Genomic DNA, 20,149 nt, shown 5'->3' with positions numbered 1-20,149 from the left:
GAATCCTAACTTGACAAATAGTGAATACCCATAAAAAAATTAAGAATTATACTTTGAATATAAAATTATTATTTCAATTAAAAAAATTTATATTTAAATATAAATACAAAGTGATATTTTGATTTAAAAAGATTACGATTTTCATATGAATATAAATATTATATCATTTAATAAATTTTTTATTTATTTGAATTTAACAACTTTTTTTATTGAAATTTGACATTTATTTTTAGAAAAATAATTATAAAAATTTAAAAAATATGTTATGTGTTAGTTTAACAAAGAGTGTTATTATAACCAAATAATTGTCTAAACATTTTACTATAATCATTCTAATTAAAAATAATAATACACTAACGTCAGTTTGTTTTATTTTTTATTTTTATATAAAGAAAAATTATAGTTATTAATTTATTATTTATAAATAATTTTTTAGTCAATATATTTATCAATTTTATTTTTTAAGTTTTCCTCCATATCATAGGAAAATATGAAATTATATAAATTATAGGTCAAATAAAAATTAATAATATTGATACTTATTGATATAGGGTGTATAGTTAATTTTATTAAATAAAATTAAAAAAATTGAAAATAACTAAAAATAAAGAAATATCAACATTATATGAAACTATATCATATTAAATTTATTTTAATATTATATGTACAAACTATTAAATAGTATTTGAAAAAATTTAAATTTTTTACGTTAATTATATATGTTTTTGTAAAAATTATAAAATACTAAAAACTGATTTGTCTTGATAACCTCAATAATTTTTATTAAAAATATTTAACACGAAAATATATAAATTAATAAAATAATAATTATTTAAATTTATATATTTAAAAAATAATTACAATTATAAAATTATGTTATAATAATAAAATTTACATAATAAATTTTACTTCTATAATTTTTTATTTTTGTTGATATATTTGCTTTTTTATTAATTTAATCTAAAAATAGTGAACATATAACATTAAAAAATGAAAAATGCTATATTATTATAATAATAATTAATATATTACACTAATATTATATATAAAAATATTAAATTATGGATATATAACGAGTACAAAAAATATATAATGCATATTAAAAAAAATTAATCATTAAAAAAGAAATAAAAATGATTTCAATAAGCACTTTGTGTTAGATTTCACCTTATGGAACGAGCAATGTAGATCCCAATTTATGATTTCAATAATAATTATGAAAATTTTAAACCTAAATTTTAACTCAATACAAGCATTAATATTTAAAACTAAATTCATTCTACCACAATATAATTCAATCAAATCAAAATTTGGGTATCCTAAATGCCCAAAAGTTGTCATGCCTATTTGAGCCCATTTTCTTTCCAATCCGTCAAAGCCATTTAGGCCATGGCAGGAAGCGTGGAATATTGGAGAAGCTCCAAGCTCCTTCACCTATAAAAGCTTCTGATCGGATTCCACACCAAATATCTCTCTTTTCTCTTTCTACAAAAGAAACTCTCTCAAAACTGCAATACCGACAATTTATCACTAGCTCTCTCAATTCTCTATTAATATGGCAAGGCCTAATCAAGAAGCAATCGACACATTTATAAGCATCACTGGCGTCACAGAAGCTGTCGCCGCGCAAAAGCTTGAGGTAATGTACTGATCATCGCCTTTATCTATTTTCTTTTTGCTTTTGTTGTGGGATTTTTATTATAATCGCCAAATGGTGTTTGCAATGTTATTCTTGGTTTCTGTATTGACTGATGCTGGATTGTGTAGTTTCGGTGTTTAATTAGGGTTTTGTATTGCATTACCATTACTGATTGTTTGAGGGAATCTAGTTTGAGCAAATGGTCGACATTTTTTCTTGGCTTGAATTTGATTATTAATCTTAACCTGATTTCTGATTATTATTACTGTTAGTATTATTGGAACTTTTGATGAAGCTAATGTTGTTTTTAGTTTGAGGTTCGGAATGACTTGTAAATTTAGATGATTATTATTTTCAAGGTGTTGCTACAATGTGTGAATGAAATTAAGATATGCTTAATTGAATGGACATAAAGAACACTATTGAGATATCATTAGTGGGATTGCACGTAGTTTGTATAGCTATGATGTTTTCTAAAGCTGTAGTTTGCTTATTGTTTATTATTTTTATGAAGTCTGACTAATTAAGCATAGTCCTACTCATTGATACTGAAATTGGTTTTCCTTCAGATATTTTGGGTCTTGCTAAATGTCATTTCTTCATTTAAAAAAAAAAAAAAAGAAAACTTGTTTTGTTCTAAAATTGGTTCATTGTATTGGTTCCCAATTGTATTTTGACTTCCTTCTGAACTGGTGGAATGTTGTGAGGTATAGAGTAGCTGAAACTGTTACGAAACAGTGTATTGTTATTTTTGAAATTGTGTTTACCCTGAGGCTGTTTAAAAGGAGTTCTGGTGCATGCATTGCTGACGTCACAGAGTTCTGTCTTAAATTAATCACTTTAGTCCATTGGTTTTGTGCCTTATTGTGCAAATATTTATTGCCTTTATCTACAAGTACTAACCTGTTTCTATTTTATAGCTTTCTAGATTAGGGAAAAAGCGATGTAGTTGCAATTCCAACTCCAAGCGGTGGGAAGCACTGGTGCTTTAATGCCAGTATTAGATTAGACGAATCTCTGTGAGCAGTGGGGTGAATTGATACTATTTTATTGATAGGTCATTTCATCTTAGAGCTTTAAAAGTGTTTGAAGGACTTCTTCGTTTTTCAGGGGTTCTAATGTCATAACATGCTGCTTTGCATGCACCTATTTCAAATTCTGCCTTTTATTGTAGATTGAAAATAAAAAAAAGGCAGATGCTTTTTGAAAAATAAGTATAAGTTAGCTTTGATGATGGAGCCATAAAATTGGTTTCTTGGGCTTGCAAAAGAAAATGGGGCCAAAAGTTAGAAGAAAGCATACAAATGATTAGATAATATGATAAAAAAAATGCTGCATGACCGCATGTTTTCCCATGGAATGCTTGGGAGTAGGAAGTAGGAACTTTTTATGCAGTTTTGTTTCACCCTAATTTGTATAATTTTATTCTTATTTGTATGCTTCAATCACGTATTGTTGCTTGCACAAGTGAATACTAGTTTTATTCTCTTCCATCACATATTGTTGCTTCCACAAGTGAATATTAGATTTTGGACTTGTCTTGCCTATTTGATTTTAAGATACAAGGATTATGCTTTTAGCTGGTTAGAGTTTTGGGCCAAGCTTCTTGATGGTAAATTTTCTACATTCAATTGGTTAACTTTTCTACATTCAATTGGTTAAATGAATTGCTTCCTGTCCTTTAATACATTTTCTTTCCTGCAATAGGAGCATCATGGTGATCTCAATGCAGCTGTCAATGCACATTTCAGTGAAGGAGAGAGAAGCACGTCAGTGTCTTACCATTGTAGATGCCATTGCTTATTGTCCTTTTCTTTTTCAATATTATTTTCCATTCACTTTTAAATACCTTTGTTATCTGAAATCCCTCTAACAAGATTCAGAGTGATGTTTGCATTTGTTTTTCTCATGTCCAGTATCAATGAAACTCCTATTGTTGCTCCTCAAGATGATCTCATGGATATAGATGATCCAGTTGAAGTTGCATCTAGAAGAAATCCTCTTTCAGTTCTATCTGAGGCTAGTACAATGAACCCATTCTCATTTCTTGATCCACACTTTCGAAGAAGTCTGTTTGATGGTGGTTCTGACTTTATGAACCGTGAACCATTTGTTTCACACCCAAGAGAGAGGAGAGAGATACCTATAGAGGTCAAGGATGACAATGATGTATCCGGCCATTCTGGTCATGCCCCTATCATTGAGGATGTAACTGGAACTGAACATGCACTGGGCCCAGATATTCGTGGGACTGTTATAGTTGATGATGAAGATGACAATGAAATTTCAACTGATCTAACTGGATGGTCTGCACAACAGACTGAGCAAAGAGGTGATATTTCTAGTGGCAGTGCTCATGAGAGTCATAGTAGACCGAGTGCTTCTGAATTTGATAAGTTGCCAGACTACGGCAATGACATTGAAGAAGAAATGATTCGTGCTGCCATAGAAGCTTCAAAACAGGAGGCTCAGGTGAGCTAAGCGAACAATTTTTTTCGTGTTTGCAATTCATGAGATTATAAAATTTACTATTTTGGGTTGTCTTCCTGTTTGTATTCTGTGGAATTGTGCGTGCTTTATAAGTTTATGATCTTCACCATCATACACCAATTGAATGATCCTGGGACCTGTTATTGTCCTTGGAGGCATTTTCTTCCTTTTTCCTTCTTTTCTTGCTTGAGACTTGAGAAGAGAGACCTATTGTGAAGTGGAGGTCATAGGTTTAAACCATGGAAATAGCCTCCTTGCAATCTTGGAATCGTGTGCTCTAAGCATCCTTCTGCTTGTTGAAGAGAATAAAATCATCTCCTCTCCTTCCCACACCCCACACCCCCCCCCCCCACCCCCACCACCCCACAAACAACCCCCCAACCCAAAAAAAAAAAAATTTCTCCCTGAAGGTTTGCTGGTCTTTCATGTTGTGTTTTACTTATAGGCATCTCTTGGTCACATTTAACATGAACAAGTGCAGGCTGCAGAGCAAGAAAAAGCATTGCGAGAGCATCAGGGAAAAACCAGAGCACCAGAAATGGGAGCTTCTAAGCTAGATGAGGTGGAGTTGGGGACGGTAGTGACCTCAAATGGAAGGTGTATATATATGTATATACTAGGTTACTGCTTAAAGATGTGATTTGAATCCATTGCTGTGACCATGTGTTGGCATTCCTCTGCCGGGATGGTCATAATGAAGGATGCTAGAACAATGTTTTTAGGGTAATTTCCTCACTATTGGAGGTGAGAAATTTGACAATTTTCTTTTGATGTGATTTAGGTTTAGGACAGGAAAGTTATCTATTCAAGAGGAATCTGAAGATGTGGATGAGCAGCCTCTTGTTAGGCATAGATCAAGACGTACATCTTCTGGCTCTATTGAATCAGCCAGAGAAGTTGGAGTCATTGAGGCTAGTCCACCATCTAGTCCTGGACAGAGTAATATAAGCAGTCACACCCAGCACAATGGAAATGCCTTCCATTCTGATGAGGTTTCTTTTTTACTTAAATTTCCTATAAAATTACTCAATTGGACTTTCAAAAATCAAAATTCTTGGTTGTGTGCTCTCTAAACAAGCTAATTGTAGCTTTGTTCTTTACCAAATTGAAGTGGGGAGGCATATCTTCTGAGGAGCATGATGAAGCTGTCATGCTTGAGGCTGCAATGTTTGGTGGAATTCCTGAAGGGACTGGATATCACTTTCCATATGCACCTCATCAGCTCATTCAGAGTGAAGGCCCTTATTCACAGCGGATGCCTCGTCCCCCTTCACCATCCTTACAATCTCAGCGGTTGATCCGTGAACAGCAGGTTTATTTTTTGGTTTCCAACCTTAAAATAAAGACTCTAGTTCTTATCAACCATCAGTGATGGTATGATGAAGTAATAACTTACCTGATGGATGTAGGATGACGAGTATCTCGCATCATTGGCAGCTGACAGGGAAAAGGAGATGAAGGCCATGGAGGAAGCTGAAGCCCGTCGTTTGCAAGAAGAAGCTGCTAGGAAAGCTTCTCTTGAAGAAGAAAGGGAAAAAGAGGAAAAATCTCGAAAGAAATTGGAAGAAGAGCAGGTACTATTTATATGTTATCTCATTTTAAACCGAGACTGAGGCAATGATCTAAATGTTACTTATTTTCAATTTGTAATATGCTATTCTTTTGCTGCAAAAGAAGTTTTAGGTGCTCATGTATCCTTGCCTTATCCTTTTCCTTAATTTTTCATGTTTTTGGTTTTTAATATGGCTGTACTATATACTGCCGTTGACCAAAGCCATTTATTTCCTGTATGCTTCTGGCTGGAGTGGAGGGGATAGCTTTTATAAGTTAATGTATAGTGTTTGTTTATAGCTGGATGTGTGATTCTTCCTAGCACTAGCAGGAATTTGAAAGACTTTTGGCAGCAAAAGAAGCTTCTCTGTCTCAGGAGCCAGAATCCAATGATGAGAAAGCTGTTACACTTTTGGTGCGGATGCCTGATGGTACCCGTCGTGGCCGCCGATTTCTCAAATCTGACAACTTGCAGGTAAGTTCTGTGAAGAATGCAACTTGGTTCAGTACTTGTATCCATACACAAGCACTTTATTTCTTGTTGCTAATTGTGGTTTGCTTTGCAGTCTCTTTTTGACTTCATAGATATTGGTAGGGTGGTCAAGCCTGGCACTTATAGACTGGTAATTGTTCATCTGTGCTTTTCTGCAATACTATAGTTAACTGTTGTGAACATCCCTGATGTATCTTTGATTTGTTGTTGGTGAGAAAATTTTGTTCGTGTATATGTTCATGCTTGAATTAATGGAAGTAGCCAGAGTTGACACATTCTGCCTTCATCTCTAATTTTTGTTACTTGAACAGGTAAGGCCATACCCAAGGCGTGCTTTCAGTGATGGAGAAAGTGCACTGACACTGAATGAACTTGGCCTGACCAGCAAACAGGAGGCCCTGTTCCTGGAGTTAATCTAGAAAAGAAACATTTTAAAATTGTAGAAAATTACTCCTTTGAAGATTTAATTTCAATTAAACATGAAGTGATACATCAAAGTGGGGAAAAGGCCCCCGGGGGGTGGGGTGGTGTTATTTGGGTTTGTACTGTTCGGACAAATTGCAGGAAATTTGGGTAGATGAAAACATCTAGTTCTACTGAAGGAGCATTACAATTATGGTTGGAGGGGCAGTACAATTAATGGTGAGCATTTGTTTCATCATATGTTTAATCGTTAATGAATGCTTTTGTACATATTCAGTAATTTATGATATTAAGTTAATTGGATAGTAACTTCAATTCTTGGTGTGGATTAGAAGGCTGTGTTCATAAAGTGTTATTGTGGTTGTGGCATTGATTGCCTATGTATGTGAAGTGGTTTTAGGGCTTGGGGGTTGGGGGAATGGGTTATGCACTACTATCTCTTAGGAATATATTGAGATTTGGGATAGAGATCACTAATCCTAACAGTTGTCATGATCTGAAAAATGGACTGCCTGAACCTTTTTCATGGTCCGTTAGCTCTACGTAAGGTGTAAATCGATAACTGAACCAGTGCGATAACATTTTCAGTAGAACATTTCATTCTGGCAATTGCGTTTGCCTTGGTGGAATGGTGATGGTGTTTGGATCGACACATTCCATTGTCTCTAATTAAGGTTAGAGTTTAACAGAGGATGCGTTATTGATCTTGGGAGACCCAAGGTGGTTCGCCGATTCAGAAGGGTATTGGTGCATTAAAGTATTTTTAGGATAAATTATTCCCAAATTTACCGTTCCTTCAGCTGCCGTGCAAGCAAGTAGAAGGGGCCACGGTCCGGTTTTAAATCGGAATCAGTTCGGTCAAAATAAGACTAAAATCGGTCAAAATCGGAATCGATTTCGAATCGTACTGAAATCGTCTTTCTGCAGTTTGGTTCAGGTTCATATTTTTTAAGAACCGTGAATCGACGGTTTCGAACTGGATTGAATCGATGATTTCGAATCGGATTAAATCGGTGATTTAAATATAAAAAAATTAAATAAGTATGTTACCTAACTCCTAATTCATTTATATATATCATTAAATCTCTATACAATTATTCTCTGTATTTTTTTTAATTTTTAATATTTTTTCAATTTTTCTTAAATTATCTAAATAATTATTTTCTACACTCATTTCAATTTTTAATACTCTCTGAATTTTTCTACTTTATTATTTTATATACTCACTGAAATTTTCAATACTATCTCAATTACTTTGTTATTACTTTAAATCATCAATAAAATTTCTAATACTCTCTATTTTAATTTTTTTCTCTTTTATATTTTTTAATTATCAATTATTATATAATTTTTAAAAAAAGGCAAGTGATAGAACTAAAAATTTTTTTTTCCTCTAAATCCTAAAGGGATATTTAGGTAAAATTAAGTTCATACACTTTTTGCTAATTTCTTTAAAAAAATTTAATTTCATCTCTAGTTTTTTTAATCAGGTTCAAGTCTTTATTTATTAAATTTTTCTTAAAGATAAATTATTTTCTTTCTTTTTTTTCTTATTTTATTTTGATTGAAAGATTTCTAAGAAAAATTAAAATATTTTTACAAATATAACTTAAATTTTAAATCAATAAAATTTTTCTCTAGTTTTTTTATCTAAATTACTCTTAAACCATCCCTAAACCGCTTTCAAACCGTCCTTCAAACTGTCTTGAACCGTTCTTTTTTGAATCGCCCTTCAAACCGTTTTAAACCGGAGCTCAAACCGGAATCGACGGTTCAGGAACCATCTTCCAAACCGTCCCCTAACGGTTTGGTTCAGATTTATGATTTCATTGAACATAACCAATGATTCAAAAACCGTAACCAGCTATTCCTGAACCGTGGCCACCCCTACAAGTAAGGTAATACTTGAATAAATATTACGTGTGGTCGCACAATTTTATGTATTAACTTATTGATAATTATTTTATTTTATTAATTTCTTAAAAAAAATAATATGCATAAAAGTATTTAACTACTTTCCTCACTGTTAAATTTCTTTTTTTTCTTTATTTTTTCTTCATTAACTACTATTAGTTAAATGATTTTATTTATAAAAAAGTTAATAGATTAGTAAGTTAATTTAAAAAATTTTAATTTTTTTATCATGGTAATTCTTATGAAATTAAATTAAAATTTGATGAGTTTTATAAAAAAATTAACATTTAATAATTTTTATAAAAAAATTTATAAAATTGATTTAATAATTACTCATCATAACTATATATATAAAAAAAAAAAGCCATACCCACTTTCTTGCCGCTTTGCAAGGGAATAATCTTGTTGAAGGGTTTTTTACTTTGACGTGGATGGTGTATCGATCCAAATTGAATTAAATTAAAATAAAATATTATTTAAAAGGATTAATTTTAGCTTTTATCTGATCCTTAAAATAAAAGAATTTATTAATTATAATAATTATATGTATAATATTGTATAATATATTCTGATTATTAATTGTGATGAGTTTTTATTATGGTAAGTGATTATTGTATAATTATTTTATATATATAATAATTATATTTTAAAATTTTTCTTGAAATAGACTGAATTTATTTTTTTAAATTACATGGTGCGCCCTTCCACTCCCTAGTCTAGTCCCTTCCCATTTGTGGTCGTTGCCCAGCAAGAGTCTAGGTTTTTATTAAAAAATTAAAGTCTTAATTATCTTTTTAATCCTTAATATAAGAAAAATATTATATTTGAGGGTATTTTAAAATGGTAAAAACATAATATTTCTCTATAAATATTTTTACTTTTTATTTTTAAAATGTTCTCTAAACACTTTGTTTCTCTCAATATTCTCCAATTTCTCAACCCTCTAAATTTTATTAATTCTTTAATGTTGTGTTTATATTCATGTATTTAAATTTAAAATGAGATAAATATAAAAAAAATTATTAGATTGATTTTAAATTTCAAATAAAATAAATAGTACCATTATTTCAAATTCTTACTTTTTAATTCTCTATAGTTATCTTGAATTTAGTCAAAATTTAAATTTATATTTTTTTAAACCTTCCAAATAAGGTATTTATCCAAATCCAAAACTTTGAATTAGATATAGTAATAAGTTAGATTTTAGCAGGTATCTAATCCGACCGAACTCTAATAGGAATGATTTAGGTAGTGTATAATTGGAATTGAGATGAGTTTGAGTTGTGATAATAATACTTGAGACGAGTTGGTGTCGGGTTTGAATTTTACATATTTGGTATCCATCATCGAACCTATTTATATAAATATGTAATTAAATATAAAATAAATATATTTTTTATAATAATATTTATAAATTTTATATTTTTCATTTTAAATAAAATAAAATTTAAATATTTATGAAATTATTAAAATTTTAAAATATAAATTATTAATAAAAAATATTTTTTATATAAATTATTAATTAAAATTTATAAAATTAAATAAATTCAAGTATTTTTCGAATAATAATAATCGGATTTGGTACGGATTCAGATATTGAAAATAAATTCTAATAGGATTTATGATAAATTCGAGTTTTGATTATACTCATCGGTTTTAAATTAAAGTATAATAATTTTTACGAATACCTTATCCATTATTATCCCTACTTTAAATTTATGAATTCAAACACAACTTTTTTTTTTAATTTTCTGTACCTATTTTTTTCACTTAAAAAAAATACAAGTGGAAGTTTCTCAACGTGTTCTAAAAATGACAAGGATAAGAAAAAAAATTAAGGTAATTTCAGCTTTTCAAGAATTATACTCAATGAATTATTTGAGATGAACTCCTATTTACTCACCTAGACTCCGTCATGGATTAGTTCAAAACAGAAACTGCTTAAATCTGTATTTAGCTCAAATTGTGAATGAATTGAGCTAGAATTAAATTGAAATTGTATTCAGTATGGGTGGATCAAATTAATTTTTTTTTTGTTTTAAAAAAAAAAATTTAAAATTAGATCAAATCAAAATTAAAATTAAAACTATAATATGAGGAGGTTTCCAGCCGATTCAAGTTCACCCTTTTGATAAACCAAGAACCAGCGATTCTAAGTTGGTTGGAACCCGAAATGACTTGGTGGCTATATATATATCCAACTCAAGAGAGTGAACAAATTAATAAATTTGCCTTTTTCCAAATATTCTAATAATATGATGAAGGGAGTGCCAGTCGTTTTAAAGCAAAGAAATATTTTCTACTTTCATTTTTATTTATTATAGTTGAATTTTTTAATTTAAAAATATTTATAATATTTAAAAAATTAAAATTATTAATTATTTTTTAATTTTATTTTTTTATTAAATATAATAAATATTTATACAAAAAATAATTAAATAAGATAAATAATATTAATTACTAATATATTGTTATAAAAATAAAATTATTTTATTATTTTTTTATTTATTGTGTAAAATTTAAACACAAAAATAAAAATAGACGAATGTAATATTTAAATTATTTATAAGATTTATTATTTTTATATTAAAAAAAGAAAATATATTATTTATATTTAAAAATTGCAAAATGCAAAAATTACCATTAAATTTTGATGAAGATTTCTTTTTTTGAAAAAAATAAAGATAATAGTTCTAGCACAATGACCATAGAGCCCTTCCTTAGTGTAAGACGTGGTTGAACATAAATAGAAAACGCAGAGGACCCAGACAGTCATAGTTGAACAATCTAGTCAAAGTTCAGTTTATTAGTATATAATTAGGCTGTAATGGCGGCTAGTTGTGCGCCACGTGTCTTAAATTTTCCGTAATTATGTAGGAGGTTAAGGAAGTTAACAGAAGAAACGAGGCAATGTCGTATTATTAAAACCCAACGGTCATGTGAACGGGTATCAAGGAGACAGGCACGTGCACATCATGTGACTCAGTAAAGAGAAGAAAGAGGATAAAATTCAGGCAATCACATGCACACCTGTCCGTCCGTACACCAAGCCCGCAACGGTCATATTTCACCGACATCCTTCAACGGTCACTTGGACTTGCTGTCTCAACCGTCTGATGCCAATCCCACGGGCCACACACCCAGTTTTCCAAGTCTTCTCGAACCCCCTTTTTCACGGTAATCATTTTTTTTTTTCGAGGGCTGGGTAAAACCGAACAGGTCCACAGAATTTAGAAAAGCAATGATCGAGACAGCAATGGAAGTTATTCTAGGAGGAGTATAGTAGTCGGAAGTAGTAGTGGGAGAGAGAGGGATAACGAGGGAGAGAGAGAGAGAGGGGGAGGGAGAAAGAAGCAAGAACCTTAGTATATAAAAACACAGCCCTTTAATGATTTTTGGTTTCTTTGGGTAGCCAGGGTCCAGGGATGATAACTGTGTCTCTTTGTTAATCACTTCTTCATGCATGCTGGGACTAGTGGTTTTTGTTTTTGATCTCGTTTCAGCCATCATGGAGTTGCTGCAAACTTCAAATGCTGATGTGGGTCCAAAGATTCCTGTTGATTTCGGATACCAAATTGTGCAAGTATGTTTTTACATTTCCAATCCTCAAGTGAATTGCGTTGTTGATAGAGTTCATAGCTTTTTCCCATGAGTTATTTTTGAAGGTTTTGGAATCCGATGATTGTTTTCTCGTAAGTGTTTGATTCATTACTCTTCAATTCTTTCATTGTTTTGGGGCTGGGGATACATTTTTTCATATTCTTTTGTTGTTTATTAATTCCATACACTCACATTTGTCATATAGGATCACTTGACATTTTAGAGAAACCTTTTCATTTTGATTTTTTTTTTTTATCTGTTATCATTCATCGGATTCCTATTCTTTTTAATTGATTCTTTAAAAGAAATTCTCACACTCACATTAGTCTGTCTCTCTTGATCTCCGTTTTTAAATGTACACACACAAAGTTTTCATCTGAACACAGTATCTGTATACTCAATAAACCATTTGTTTCATAGTTCAAAATTTTTTTATAGAGTCAAAGAGAGATAGGGAGAGAAAAAGAAGAAAATAGGGTGGGTGAATCGCACAAAAATATCAGACAAAAGAAATTGGAAGGCTGTAGAGGATGTTGGCCGGGTGTTCTAGTTCTACACTGCTGTCACCTAGGCATAGATTAAGGAGTGAGTCACCTGCACAGTTTCAAGCTTGCCATTTCCAGTTACCTTCAATGAGCACGCAGAGATTGGACTTGCCATGTACCTTCTCTCGCAAAGAATCCTCGCGGTCACAGCCTATTAGGCCTGTTGGTGTTGGTCTCTCTGTTGATAAGTCACTTGAATCCAAGGCCAGCAGTTGCTCTCTCCAACAGAATATCAGGCTCCCCCCTTTAGCAACAAGCACTCAATCAGTGAAAGATGAGTTTTGGGAGAAGGGTAAGAGCTTGAAGAGGTTTGCAGAGCAGGTTTCAGTTGATGAGTCTTGCGCTAACAGGGCTAAGAGAAAAAGGGGTAGCAATGATAATGGTAAGTCAGGTGATGTTCTTGAAGGTGGAGATACTTTGACTCTAGGTCAGTGGGAAAGTGGCAATTTTTGGTTTCAATCAGGATTTGAGGTACCCAGAAGCCTAAACCCTCCACAAGCTCATTTCACTTTGACATGTTCAGGAGATGAGGAGAGGGTCTGTTTTGTGCCTGGTGAGGTGATTTCGCCACCTTTGCCATTGTCAAACAATCCATGGTTGGACTCTGTTGTAACCGAGATCACTGACCTCGGCGAGAAAGATGGAGAGAGTAGCCAAAGACCAGTAAAAGAAGCCTCGGGTTCAAGTGCATCGTCAGATAGTCATAGCTTGGGCCTTAGGCTAAGCGAGAATGTTGTGGTGCACGAAGTGGGTAATGGCTCCAGGAATCCTCATCCACAAGAAGGCACCGCTGTGGAAGCTGCAGAGGAGAATCACCAGGAGTATGCATTTGAGCTGATCAGCTTGCTTACAGCATGTGTTGAAGCAATTGGGTCCAAAAATATGGCGGTGATCAACCATTGTATGGCTAAATTGGGGGATCTTGCTTCTCCAAAAGGAACTGCTTTTAGACGGCTTAGTGCTTACTATACTGAGGCTTTAGCTCTTAGAGTTACAAGGCTTTGGCCACATATATTTCACATCACTACCCCGCGGGAGTTTGATCGAGTTGATGAGGATTCTGGAGCTGCATTGAGGCTTTTGAATCAAGTGAGTCCCATCCCCAAGTTTATTCATTTCACAGCAAATGAGATATTGTTGAGAGCTTTTGAGGGGAAGGATAGGGTTCACATTATAGACTTTGACATAAAGCAAGGACTTCAATGGCCTAGTTTGTTTCAAAGCCTGGCCTCTAGGACTAATCCTCCTAGCCATGTTAGAATCACAGGCATAGGCGAGTCCAAGCAAGAACTGAATGAGACAGGTGATAGGCTTGCCGGATTTGCTGAGGCATTGAACCTGCCTTTCGAGTTCCATCCTGTTGTGGATAGGTTGGAAGACGTGAGGCTTTGGATGCTCCATGTGAAGGAAGGGGAGTGCGTGGCTATAAATTGTATTTTCCAGATGCACAAGACACTTTATGATGGAAATGGAGGAGCATTAAGGGATTTCTTGGGACTTATTCGAAGCACAAATCCTACAGTAGTCCTTATGGCAGAGCAAGAAGCAGAACATAATGCCCCTAATTTGGAAGCAAGAGTGTGCAATTCTTTGAAGTACTACTCTGCAATATTTGACTCAATCGATTCTAGCCTTCGGTTAGAAAGCCCGGTTAGAATCAAAATAGAGGAGATGTTTGCACGGGAGATTAGGAATATAATTGCTTGTGAAGGAAGTGATAGGCTTGAAAGGCATGAAAGTTTTGAGAAGTGGAGAAAGTTGATGGAGCAAGGTGGATTCCGGTGCATGGGAATTAGTGAGAGGGAAGTGCTTCAAAGCCAAATGTTGTTGAAGATGTACTCTTGTGAGGATTATAGGGTTAAACAAGAGCAAGATAGAGCAGCACTTACTCTATGTTGGTTAGATCAGCCTCTCTATACAGTGTCTGCATGGGTGCCTCTAGATGTTGCGGGAAGCTCATCCTCTTTTTCTCAGCCAAGTTGATTGCTGGAGGTTTCTTTTTCTTAATACATACCATCAAATTTCATTCCATTCTTGCACACAGAAAGGGACAATAAATTCTTTGTAGGTAGAAAAAGCTGTCATCATTCTTTCATTCTTTTGTAGTTTCATACTTGTTTCAGTTCATTGCAGGGCAGATTTCTAGGTTTCGGTCCATAGAATTTGGATTCAGTTTTATGTTTATTATTCTTTGATTCTTTATTATTGATGAAATTCTTTGTTGTACTGTCATTACATTGTTCATTATATTTGTTGGAAAAGTTTAAAAGTTTATGAACATATATGTGCTTGAGAATTGAACCTCATTTATGGAATGATTTATTTGATTTGTGTTTATGAATTATTTGTGTTTGATTTTATATCAGATTCGGTATGAATTTGATAAATTCTTTCATTTTAAGAACTCACTTTTCTTATATACAAGCTCACTTTTATCCGTTTAGATAATTACAAGTAATGTTTATTAAAGTCTTATGTTCCGTTGTTCAAATAAATAAACAAATAAAAAATCATTAATTTTAATACGAATTTAATAAATTTTTTCTTTTTAGGAATTCACTTTTCTTATCCATTTAGATAATTACTAATAATATTTATCAAAATTTTATGTTCCGTTGTCTAAATAAATAAACAAATCAAGAATCGTTAACTACTGAGATACGTGGGAAACTCCGAATCCCATATGGATTATGAAACCCACGATGTAATCTCCACCGACAAGAAAAGAGCCCTAACTATCTATATATATAACCCAAAAACAAGAAAATTCCTCATACATTACTCAGTGGTTTCAGTCAGCCTTCATGATGAGTGCTAGAAGAATTGAAGTCAACCTAAATTCTTCTATAAGCAAGTTCCTCAATCTCACGCAGCCTCCCATTTTGTTTCTCGAGCTTATCCAACTGCTCGAGATGGAAGCTTATCCAACTGCTCCAACCTCCTCTTTTCCCTTCCAGATTTATCATCTTCACCTACTTGATCTGCCACTCTGCCGATGCCATCTTGAAGACCTGTTTTCTTCCTTCGTTTTTGACAACTAATTACGCCAATTCTTTACTTATCGCATTGCAAACTTCCTCATCTTTTTGGCCAATAGGTACCCTTTCTTGGGGTTTCCCGTGGTGGCCGACGTAAATATTATCCATGAGGACTTGCTTCATGCAAATCCCATTGATTTGACGATGATAATGGACGAAGTGAGCCAAGAAGTGATTCCCAGAAGTGCATCGAGTTCCGCGCTGAACAAGTTGAGGAAGTGGAGGTTTTTCGCTGAGAAGGAGGGCGGTGACTCTGCGATTTGTTTAGAGGAATTATCTGGAGCCCGATTCCCACTCACGAAGATGCCGTGCTCTCATATATTTCACGAACGGTGCATCTCTCGCTGGTTGAAGGTTCGGAATTCGTGCCCCACTTGTCGACAGGAACTTGAGGATTGAATGCTGATGATCGTACTGTTTTCAGAGGTGACTTTTTGTTTTCTTCCACAGTTTTCAATTCTAGTCTTGAAATTAGATTATATTCATCAAATCAGTTACCTAGCAATGTGCAGTTTGAACGGGTTATAGGATTCAATATTCTATTCTGTTAAAAGTCTGCATTTTTTTAATAATGAAGTTTCTTTTCTTTATCCTTAATTGTATTGAATGATAATTGTATTGAATGATGGTGTGACTGACTTAGCCAATCTGTTTGATCATTTTGATCCAGAATTTATGAGATTATTTAATGTTTATGCTAATTAATGAAGACTGAGCATGTGTAATATAGAATCAGGACGATTCTCTGACCATCCTCTACAGTCTACATTACAAGAATTTCTGCTCTTTTGCCCTTAATCTAAGAAAAAGATCCAACTCGTGATTTTATTTTCAAGCTTAAAAGAAATCTAGCCATCTTACGAGAAAAATAATTTTGTAAATGTAATTACAAATTTGTATTTGTTTTTAAATGTATATTTAGGGCCCATTTGACATTAAATTTTAGAGGTTAAAAACTATATATATTTTTTTAAATATCACTTTAAATGTTATTAAAAAATTTTAAAAATTATTTTATTATTTTATTTTTTAATTAAAATATTAAATTTAAATTAATTTTTAATATTTTTTAATTAATATATATTTACAAAAATATTTTCGCATCAATCATTTAAATAAATAAATCAAGAATGATTAATTACGTTGAAAACTCCAAATCTGATATAGATTGTGAAACCAATGATAATCTCTACCAGCAAGAAAAGAAAAAGAGATGATATGAATCCTTTGTGAGATTAAAACCTACATATAACCCAAAACCAAGAAAATTCCTAATTTGTATTCTCAATACCTAGTGGTTTCAGTCATCTTTCAAGATGAGTGCCGGAAGAATTGATGTTATATTAAATTCTTCTATAAGCAACTTCCTCAATCCCATGCAGTCACCCATTTTGTTTCTCGAGCTTCGCTTCCACTTCAATTATCGAAAACCGCTCAGAAATCTTGAAGGAGACCTAAGAGAGATGCAAGCCTACTCGTTTGCTCCAACTTCCTCTTTTCCCTTCCAAATTCATCATCCTCTTCACCTACTTGATCAACCACTCTACCGATGCTATCTTGATGACTTATTTTCTTGCTTCAATTTTGACGACTCATTACGTGAATTCTTGTCTTGTCGCATTGTTAGCGTCCTTATTTTTATGGTCAATAAACACCTTTTCTTGGGATTTCATGTGGTGGTGGCCGACATGCAGATTACCCATGAAGACTTGCTTGATGCAGATACTATTGATCAGACCATGATAATGAATGAAGTGGGCTAATATGTGATTTCCAAAAGTGCAACGAGCTCTGCACTTAATAAGTTGAATAAGTGGAGGTTTTTCGCAAAGGAGGGCAATGGTTGCACAATTTGTTTAGAGGGATTATCTGGTGTCTAGTTGACGCTGATGAAGATGTCATGCTCTCATATGTTTCACGAATAGTGCATCTCTCGTCAATTGAAGGTTCGAAATTCGTGCCCCACTTGTTTATGATAACTTGAAGATTAAATGTTGATGATTTTGCCCCAGTTTGCAGTTCTAGTCTTGAAATTACATTAAATTCGTCAAATCAGTTTTCTAGTAATGAATAGTTTAAAGTCAGTGTTTTGTTTTGTTGAAGTCTGCATTTTTTATAGTGAAGCTACTTTTCTTTATAAAAAAAACGAAGAACAGATATTAACAAAAAAAAAAAAAGAATAGATATTTTATTATCATAAAATAGCTCTTCCATTATAAGACATTAAAACTGTGAGACAAAATTTATTTTGCCAATGGAAATTACATATTGTCACATAGTTCTTGCTTTTGTCACATAGTTCGTAATTTCAAATACCTTAGGCTTTATGTCTTTTTAACCTCAATTTCTTTGTCTTTTCTTATGACACCTTTACACCTTTGACTTTGTTTAATTAACCTTTTTCCCCATGACCCACACCTAAAGCCACGATGTTTCAAGCCTTTTTCCTGCATATCCATTGCCCACACTCTAGATTAACAATGTTCTTCCTATTTGATGCTACTCCATGTCTCTGACAGATAGGGGTGTACATGAACCAATTTAGACGAGTTCAATATATTTTACTAAATCAAATCAAAATAGTTAATTTTGATAGTATTTAAATCGAAATTAATAAATTAAATTATAAAATCACATATATTTAATTTCACATTAATCAGGTTGAGTTCGGTTTGAACAGTTTGTACTTGTAATAATACTTTTTAGACTTTTATAATTCAATTCTTATGAAGTATTTTTCATATACATGTTATCAAAATGAAATATTAACTTAAGATGTATTATTTAATAAAAATAAATAAGAATAAAATATAAAATAAAATTATTCACCTATTTCTTTATATATATATATATGTTCAATTTTTATTATATCAATTCGAAACCCAAATTGAAAATTTGATTTATAATTATTTTCAAATGATATATGTTCAATTTTTATTATATCAATTCGAAACCCAAATTGAAAATTTGATTTATAATTATTTTGAAACCATAATTAATATTTAAATATATAAAATCACTAATTTCAATTTGAATTTATTCGAATTGGTTGAATTAATCTTTTTGGTAGTTTTTCGATACACCTTACTGACAGATATATGAGATTTGGACAGATGTTCTCTGGGTATGCAAAATCTGCGTGCACGCGCTAGAGAGAGAGAGAAAGAAAGTAAGGGTAGATAGGAGAAGAAGGTTGGGAGTTTGTTGTTCGTCTAGTTAAACTCCTTCATTCTTCCTCCTCGAACTCCTCTGATGGAAAGTGAAATAAGACCTTTCATTTTTTATTGCTGCACTCAGGACTCTTTCGCTTTGATTGTGAGCTCAAATGGAAGGAAGGTGAAGCATCACTGTCCTTTTCCATTTACTAAGATTAAGGATCCAAAGTTATGCTCTATTGTGATAGAGAATCATTGATCTCAAGAAGTTTATTGATTCCCACCGCAAAAGCACTAACTTTAGGCCTCTAACTTTCGCTCTCATTCATAGCTTCCTCTTCCTCACAATATTGTTGATCTTGACCTTGGTCGCTCTTTCATTATTGCCTTAAAAGCTACACCCACGAGATTGTCACTCTTTAGTATCAGGCTCCTGAGTTCTTACTCCCCTACACACATTGCTCTACTATTATCGATATGTGTTCTATGGGTTGCATCTTTGGTAACTTTGATTTTTCAAACTCTTTTTTTTTTTTATATTAAAATCATCTTAAATCTATCATTATTGCAGGAATTGAATATTGGCCCTACTGCTTATTTATTCATTAAAAATTGGATCACGAACTCGGGGAGAGCTAAGTTTACTTGGATATTTTTAGCTTTTTACATGTTATTTTTTAAAATTTTATTTTATTATATAATTTTCTCCAAAATTGTCAGCATTTGGAACCAAATAGGGATGGGTGTGTGTCAATATGTGTCTCTCTAGATAACTTCAGAATGGTTACTCACTATTTCCTTTTTAATTAATTTAGGTCTAAAGTGGTTTATAATTTTATTGTGAATGAGATTATGATTTAATTGAACAAAAAAATACAATTCTTTTGCAGGCTCTAGCATGTCATGTAACAAATGCCATGAGGGAATTAAGGGTTCCTGAAATTTTTAATGCGGCATGGTGTGCTATTATTATTTATTTATTATTATTAGTATTGTCAGCTCTCACATATTTGCGCCTTAAATTTTGAAGCTGCAAATACTCTTGATCTATTTTAGAACTTTAAGTTTGCTGACCAACATGCTATGGTTTAGTTGCTTTAATCTGTTCCACTGTTGCTGCTTTTAGCTTGCACATGTTATAGTCATTGAAACTTGGCAATGAGTGTTGTCCTTACACAATTTAGGTAGTAAAATTTCCAAAGCTAATGTTGTCTAACTGAAGGCACCTAAATATCTTTAGTTCTAGATAGCAATGGCTGAAAAGAAAAATGGAGAGAGAACTTTTCTCTCAAGCTCTCTTT

General features: G+C 32.5%; 3 protein-coding genes across 4 annotated transcripts; all 3 read left to right on the top strand.

Moving 5' to 3' along the window:
• The first annotated feature begins 1,357 nt into the window (after positions 1–1,357).
• On the top strand, positions 1,358–6,905 carry LOC110654780 (plant UBX domain-containing protein 8). 2 transcript variants are annotated; one of them, XM_021810873.2, is made up of 10 exons: positions 1,358–1,639; positions 3,347–3,408; positions 3,556–4,111; positions 4,611–4,726; positions 4,911–5,121; positions 5,241–5,441; positions 5,539–5,703; positions 6,012–6,155; positions 6,247–6,303; positions 6,485–6,905. In XM_021810873.2, exons 1-10 carry the CDS (start codon positions 1,556–1,558, stop codon positions 6,590–6,592), a joined length of 1,704 nt encoding a protein of 567 aa, XP_021666565.2. In that variant the 5' UTR covers positions 1,358–1,555; the 3' UTR covers positions 6,593–6,905. The 2 variants fall into 2 exon arrangements, with proteins under 2 accessions (XP_021666565.2, XP_021666569.2); XM_021810877.2 differs by lacking the exon at positions 1,358–1,639 and having other exon boundaries at positions 3,351–3,425.
• Positions 6,906–11,696: 4,791 nt separating this feature from the next.
• On the top strand, positions 11,697–14,934 carry LOC110654781 (scarecrow-like protein 28). Its single transcript, XM_058153646.1, has one exon. It carries the CDS (start codon positions 12,641–12,643, stop codon positions 14,636–14,638), a length of 1,998 nt encoding a protein of 665 aa, XP_058009629.1. The 5' UTR covers positions 11,697–12,640; the 3' UTR covers positions 14,639–14,934.
• A 633-nt stretch (positions 14,935–15,567) lies between these two features.
• On the top strand, positions 15,568–16,092 carry LOC131182861 (uncharacterized). Its single transcript, XM_058152206.1, has 2 exons — positions 15,568–15,668; positions 15,753–16,092. The coding sequence occupies exons 1-2, from the start codon at positions 15,568–15,570 to the stop codon at positions 16,090–16,092; spliced, it is 441 nt and encodes a 146-aa protein (XP_058008189.1).
• The last annotated feature ends 4,057 nt before the right edge of the window (positions 16,093–20,149 follow it).

Source organism: Hevea brasiliensis, chromosome 9, assembly GCF_030052815.1.
Source record: "Hevea brasiliensis isolate MT/VB/25A 57/8 chromosome 9, ASM3005281v1, whole genome shotgun sequence".
Lineage (NCBI taxonomy): Eukaryota > Viridiplantae > Streptophyta > Magnoliopsida > Malpighiales > Euphorbiaceae > Hevea > Hevea brasiliensis.
The sequence above is the reverse complement of the archived record's forward strand: the minus strand, read 5'-3'. Positions and strand labels throughout refer to the sequence as shown.

Coding starts and splice junctions, on each gene's coding strand:
- LOC131182861 (XM_058152206.1), top strand. CDS start 15,568: ATGGAAGCTTATCCAACTGCTCCAACCTCCTCTTTTCCCTTCCAGATT. Junction 15,669..15,752: donor CGATGCCATCTTGAAGACCT/GTTTTCTTCCTT, acceptor TTTGGCCAATAG/GTACCCTTTCTTGGGGTTTC.
- LOC110654780 (XM_021810873.2), top strand. CDS start 1,556: ATGGCAAGGCCTAATCAAGAAGCAATCGACACATTTATAAGCATCACT. Junction 1,640..3,346: donor TCGCCGCGCAAAAGCTTGAG/GTAATGTACTGA, acceptor TTCCTGCAATAG/GAGCATCATGGTGATCTCAA. Junction 5,704..6,011: donor AGAAATTGGAAGAAGAGCAG/GTACTATTTATA, acceptor TAGCACTAGCAG/GAATTTGAAAGACTTTTGGC.
- LOC110654781 (XM_058153646.1), top strand. CDS start 12,641: ATGTTGGCCGGGTGTTCTAGTTCTACACTGCTGTCACCTAGGCATAGA.